Below are 6,686 nucleotides of genomic sequence, written 5' to 3'. Positions count from 1 at the left end.
TGCTGATTGATTTTGTCAGTACTTTCCCTGCTTGAACCCACATACTGTATGTGGATTGCAGAGGGCTTTTGTGGAATGAATGAAAAACACACACTGTGCAAAAACTCGCTATTGGGAGAAAAAGATTGGGCATTTCTAATGGGCTGCTTGATTTATTCATGTTTAATATCTCTGCATTATAAAATAAGTGGTATGCAAATATGATATAAGAAAACCTTAATCTATATCTTATCAATGGTGCATAAGGTACAACACATCTTGAAAAAATATGTGATTCTTTCATCTTCCATAGGACATGAATGTGTTTTGTACTGGACGATGCCCAAGCTACTGTATCTAAAATTTAGTTTTCTTTTCTGAATCGATCTTTCTTCACTTCCACAAAGTAACATCAGAAAGAAATTATATAGCAGCTATACCTGCAAAGCATAACCATTAAATATGCAATCCAGAGGAATTAAGAAGAAAATCTGGCAATTTTAGTGCAAATTGGTTTAATTGTGTTTTTCCTAAGAAAATACCAATTAAAACTGGACTAGGTTAGAATGTTCAGGCATTTGAAAAGTCTGTAACCCCAGAAACCATAACCTCATATAGCAAGTAAAAGAACTGCATAAATTGGTCAAAAGGAAAAGATACAAAATAACAATTGATTTCCCTTTTACTGTGGTTTAGTTCCAAATCTAAGGAAAAATATAAAATAAAAACAGTCCCAAAAAAGTGACATGGTGAACATATAACAGCAAGTTTTAGTGCCTTTGGAGTCTGTGAACTGAATTTGTTTATTAATAAACTCTTAATGTTGGTTCATTGCTCCTTCCCAACATAAAAAATGTCAATCCATCCACTATGAGAGGAATAAAAAATGGGTAAAACTAAAATGGCTTCAACATGTGTCACATTAAAGTGAGAAAAGCTCTAGAAAAGAATGGTACAGAAATATTCTTTTTTTTTCAAACTGGTGAAGAAATTATTTAGAAGAAAAACAAGACATCTCAGAAATTTTAAAAAGTTTTTTTTTTTTTTTGTTAAAGTGTCAGTGTGAAAATATAGAATGCAGTTTTTTCTTTTATTTTCTACTCCCCATTGGAAGTTAAAAAGTTTTTATTTCTTCAGTTTTTTGATTGTTTGATCAAAGTTTTATCCTAAACTTCTGTTTGAAAATCCCCTTCTGTTGTGTCCAGGGGGACTGCACGGGGCTTTTCCCAGTCTCTGCTGTGCATTTCCAATTTGTCTTTACGTGCGGGCTGTGATGTGTTTAAGGTCATCGTTTTAAAGCTGTCCCATGACTGCTGCTCCTCTGGAGTGGACTTGTCCTGCAACAGAAAAGAAGACATCGAAACCTAACATCATATCTACATACGTTTTTCTTCAAGTCCTCCCAGCCCACTTCTGTAAATCTGTCAGCCGGGGATTGCAATAGAGTGGTTAGCAGTTGTTATTCTGTCTCCCTGCTATCCTGCATATGGTGATTTCAGGTTTCACATGATAATAGGTTTGACAAGTCTGCTTCCCAGCTGTGCTATGCTCTGCTCCTTTGTCTTATTAGTATTACATGGAAAAACTCAAATGTCCTCATTGGTAATCCTGGCCATTCTACAAAAGGACCACATTAAGAAAATTATTCTGGTCATTGGTTCCATTGATTTGGAATCTTGTTTGGACTGCTGCCTCAATAATAACAGCAACGTAAATTATGCTTGTACAGTAAAATGAAATGAGTATTAAATAGAGAGTATATAATGATACCCATGGAGCACCACCACCAACACCATCATGGAATTCATTTTACAAACTACACATGACTCCCTTCAAAAATCAATATGTGATGCTACTGTCATTTGCCTGGAGATGCCAGCACTTTTTAATAAGGGCGTTCAGAACTGTTAGTAAAAAAGTCAGGCCAACAATTAATATTTCTTCTGCTCCTTTGTAAAAACCAAGACATGAGTAAACACACTTCTACACTTTCTAGAACACAGCTCACGGCTCCTCGGATTTGGTTAGATGCATCTTTATTGTCTGTTTGCTTTCATAACTCTTTATGTACTGCTGAACATATTAATTATATAGTAATACCACTGTTAGTAACATCTCTTCCACTTGTCTTCATTACCGTGTTAATTATTTATCATTCTCATATTTCCTCCTTTCTATTAAACAGAGACTGGTTTTGTATTGTGTAAAGTGATCTGTGATAGTAAGGTGTTAAACAAAACAGAAATTTGTAAAATAAAAATGTAAGCCTTCATCAAAAATAGAGCAAGAGTACCAAAAAAGGTTTCAATTGTTCTTTCAGTGACATACATTAGACAGCTGAACATAAGCAATTAACACAAACAGTGTAAACGACATTTGTGCGGATACTGATAATGGCAGAATGGCACCTTCAAAGAATGGAATGAGAAATGGACGGTGGAAGTTGGCATGCAGGTAAATTGTCTTGTCTTTGTAACAAAAGAGACAGTAATATTCTCATTTGAGCAATTGTGCTGAACACTATTAATCAAAAAGCACTGAAAAAGTAAAGGTTACAAAATTTAAGAGGAGTATACGAGGAGAAACAAGATATGAGGGTGTTTCTTGTAGTGAAATGTCTTCTGAAGCCCTGGTTGTCAATGTCACTCTCACAATGCATAGATCAAGGTTGGAAAGTGCAGCAAAGCAGCTAGGGAGAATGGCCTTGAATATACAGGTCATATGCCATTGTTAGAGTACGGGACGAGGGCACAGGAGAAAGGTTCACAATCTAAAAGGAAAAAAATTGTTTTATTGTTTAGAGGGATCTGTGCTGGCCAGAGATGGAGATTCCATTGTCTTAGAAGTGGGATGCCAACAGTGGCTCGTAGCTCCAATCCACATTGGGGTTTTCATAATTAGGAACACAACAAGCCCTACAGGCAAGACAGTGGAAGTCAAGCCTTATATTTAACCAACATGCACTTACATGGTTTCCTTTCCCATCCCTAGAAACAGAGCATTGTAAAAATGGAAGAGGAAGATCTGGTGTGCCATTTGAAAGGACATTGGAAAACAGGATGTCTTTGTCAGCTTAAAGGCCAACAGGGAGCATGGCGATACACTACACAGTTTCTCAATTAAGTGGGATTATTGTTGGTACCCTAATTTTTTTAACAGCTTCTCCCCTCTTGTATATTTACAAATAGTAACTCAAATTCGAGGACATGGGAGCTTAGATTTATAGTAAAAATGCTCCTTGTAGCATTGAGAGCTGCTAAGGAAAAATGTCAGAAGAACCTTAGCTGGCAAACAGTGAATCTTATTGAGAATTGCAGCAGATATAGAGGCAGGCATCATTATCTCTCTTGTTTTTCTTTCTACTGATAACATAATTCTTGGATGTGGGTGTATGAACCCATCATGCATTTTTCAGAAATTCAAGGTGATTTATCTATATACCGTGCCATCATTACAGTGCTACTGCCATTCATATTTGGCTGAGCATAGTGAACTGACTGTGCAACACATGTATGCAGAAAACCCTCAATTTAACAGCTTAAAAGGAGCAATGCCATATCTTTTAAATTGAAAAGTTTAAACAACTTGCACCCTCCCTTTTACATTGTCCTTTGAGGAACCTCCTAGAGATTTTAGAAAGAAAAGCCTCATGTGGCAGTGATTCCCAGACATTTTTCTTCTTCTTTTCTTGCCCTCTTAGGAGCAGACACGGTTTGACAGTAAGTTTCCCATGATAGTCAATTAAACAGGTGATTGCCCCTTCTGTTTTTATTTAACACTCATGAAATACTATTGAAAACTTGTTAGATTTGTTCATTGTGCAGTTGTAATATGTTGTATATACTATAACATTAACAATTGTACCATCAAAACCTAATACTCTATGGTTTGGCAATAACCTCACTATTCAGCATTTGAAAAGAATTGGCTTTCAATAATAAAAACAAAAAGTAACTAACATTGGAGCATAACACTAACTGTAGCAGGTAGCACGATGAGATTTTGGAGAATTAGAAGGGAGGAGACACTCATCCATCCATCCATCCATTTTCCAACCCGCTGAATCTGAACACAGGGTCACGGGGGTCTGCTGGAGCCAATCCCAGGGCACAAGGCAGGAACCAATCCCAGGCAGGGTGCCAACCCACTGCAGTACACACACAAACACACCCACACACTAGGGCCAATTTAGAATCGCCAATCCACCTAACCTGCATGTCTTTGGACTGTGGGAGGAAACCGGAGTGCCCGGAGGAAACCCACGCAGACACGGGGAGAACATGCAAACTCCACGCAGGGAGGACCCAGGAAGCAAACCCGGGTCTCCTAACTGCGAGGCAGCAGCTCTACCCACTGCGCCACCGTGAGACACTCATATTTCCCTATACTCAATTATAACTTAGTGAACTAAATCAATGATCTGGCGAGAGTCTGTGATTGAATAACATTAAAGAAAAACTCAAATTGCAATTGATCATTGAATTTAATATCTGCTTTTGAATGTTTACTGTACTTACAGATAAATTGTGGAAAATAAAACATACTATTTATTTACTATTCTTATTATACTAACTTACAGACTTATATCACTTAACTATTCATTCTTTGAAAAAATCTGTTATTTTTTACTAAGCTCCATTACTCAGAGCAGATTGGCAGCTTACTGTGAAGTGACAGCAACTAACACTGAAATGCTTGTCGTCTAATTAGAAGAGAGCTGCATTAGACTAAAGCTATGAAACACATACTGTGTTTCAAATGGGGATGGAATTTATTTTTGTTATATTACACATATTTTTTTCGTTAATCTCAGTAACCTTCCGCATTTTTTTCTTTTCCTCATTAGCAATGGTTATAACTAAAACAAAAAAAAAAAATTTAAAAATAGTACTTTGAAATTTCATAGAATATGCTGGACTTCACTTTCCCTGCACTTTTCCCAGACAGAGTATATTGGCAGCATACTGTATGGACCAATCTATATATTCTCTGTAGCACTATGGCTGTGCATTTGGGTATTTGCTGGGAACTCTGAGATCAACAAAGACACATGACCCTCAACCTAAACCTAGCACTAATTCTGCCATGTGTCCTGGATCTGCAAATCCTACATAATGTACATCCCCAAAACACCTTTGCTTGTCCAAATTAGATTCTTTATTGAGATGCTACATTATTGCTAAATCTTCACCCATCTAGAGATAGTAGATTCCATAATAAGAGGACAGTAAAGGATTAATGAGTAATATCTTTTCCTTGAACTGTTAATAACTTTTGCATTACAGAGTCCCATTAATACATTTTGAATCTCAGGCCTGCCTCACAGTATGGACTATGGTTCGGTTGATTGGTAATTTTAAACGATCTGATGTGTGTACAGTACGTGTGGGTGCCCTGGTACTTCATAAAGGAGAAAGCAGAAAACTAATGGTTGTATGACTACTATGATATGGTCAATACCCAGAAAAAATAATAGCTATAAACCAGTTTTTTAAAGGTTAACATGTAATCTTTGTTCATGTATTTATGAACTATGTTTAGAACATCGCACAAGTCTGCCTTACTTTGCGCAAATATTCACTAAATATGACGCTGATAGATACAGTACCTGAAAGTGCAGTACTTACACTTGAAGAGTTTTTTTCACCTCCTGCTGACGAAATGCTCCATCGCTTTTCTCTCTGTTGCGTTGAAAAGAAAAGATTTTACATCAATATCGTACCCAATGTCTTGTGAATAGTTGGAATGTCTGCCAAAGTATCCTGAAACCACAACCTTTTGGTCCTTTGACCACTACATGCCCAGCTAGAACACTATCTTGCAATAATCAAATAGTCTTGACGAATAAAACAATGGAAGATGTCCTCCTCTGCAGTATGTCCACTAAATAAATAATCAAAAAGGACCACAGGCTTTAATAATTCAAGTTTCACAACTATATCTTTTTAGACCTCTTATTGTCCTGGCTACCAAAGTATGCCACTTAATATTAGCTACTTAGTGGTGGGTTTCAGAATCCCTTGGTTAGCTGACTGAGCTCGGATTGTAATGACGAATCATGAGATAAGAGCAATGAGTTCAGAAATCACACTCATGCAGCAGTTATCTCTTCTTCTAGAATATTAATGCAGTAGCTGCCTAGGCAGTGCCAATGTAATTTAATTTATAATTTTGTTACTTTGTATTTATTATTCTTTGCAGATCTTTATCATATGACTTCAATATTTTTATTTTCAGCATGACAAATGGGTTTTGCTAGTTTTACAAAGAAAATATTTATCTAGAACACTTACATTGTTGAAAATATATAAATAAAAGAATAAAAGCTGCAAAGCTACAAATATTGTCAAATATGAAAAAGTATGTTAAACACAAATGCCATTTTTGTACTCTTTGCTCTTTAGGGTATCTACATTGTCTCTAGAACTCCCCATGCATATGGAACTCAACAATAATTCAGAGATGCACTAAATAACTAAAAGGAGACTATCAGGTAAAATCATCTAAAAGGATGGGAAGGACGGCTTTAATAAAGCTTAAAAAATACCAATTTGCATGGTATTTTTTGCTAAACATTCTAACTCTATGATATTCACAGAAGGATAGCATGTTTTATACTAGTGTGTAATCTCTGTGTATAGTTATCAGTCACACATCCTGATAAAGGGCACATACTATCTAGTAATTATGTATCCATTAATCAATAC

The 6,686-nt window shown here is 36.3% G+C and overlaps 1 protein-coding gene across 10 annotated transcripts in view; it reads right to left on the bottom strand.

Moving 5' to 3' along the window:
• Positions 1-477: 477 nt before the first annotated feature.
• adgrb2 (adhesion G protein-coupled receptor B2) overlaps positions 478-6,686 on the bottom strand; it is a 1,037,854-nt gene continuing 1,031,645 nt past the window's right edge. For 8 of the 10 annotated variants that reach the window (XM_039740904.1, XM_039740906.1, XM_039740907.1 and 5 more), the window contains 2 exons: positions 5,607-5,660; positions 478-1,316 (listed from right to left, as the gene is read on the bottom strand). In XM_039740904.1, the coding sequence (XP_039596838.1) occupies positions 1,146-1,316; positions 5,607-5,660 (225 nt within the window). In that variant the 3' untranslated portion in view covers positions 478-1,145. The remainder of the gene's footprint in view (positions 1,317-5,606; positions 5,661-6,686) is intronic. The other 2 variants (XM_039740908.1, XM_039740905.1) reach the window with 2 other exon arrangements.

The sequence above is a fragment of the Polypterus senegalus genome, chromosome 17, assembly GCF_016835505.1.
Source record: "Polypterus senegalus isolate Bchr_013 chromosome 17, ASM1683550v1, whole genome shotgun sequence".
Lineage (NCBI taxonomy): Eukaryota > Metazoa > Chordata > Cladistia > Polypteriformes > Polypteridae > Polypterus > Polypterus senegalus.
The sequence above is the reverse complement of the archived record's forward strand: the minus strand, read 5'-3'. Positions and strand labels throughout refer to the sequence as shown.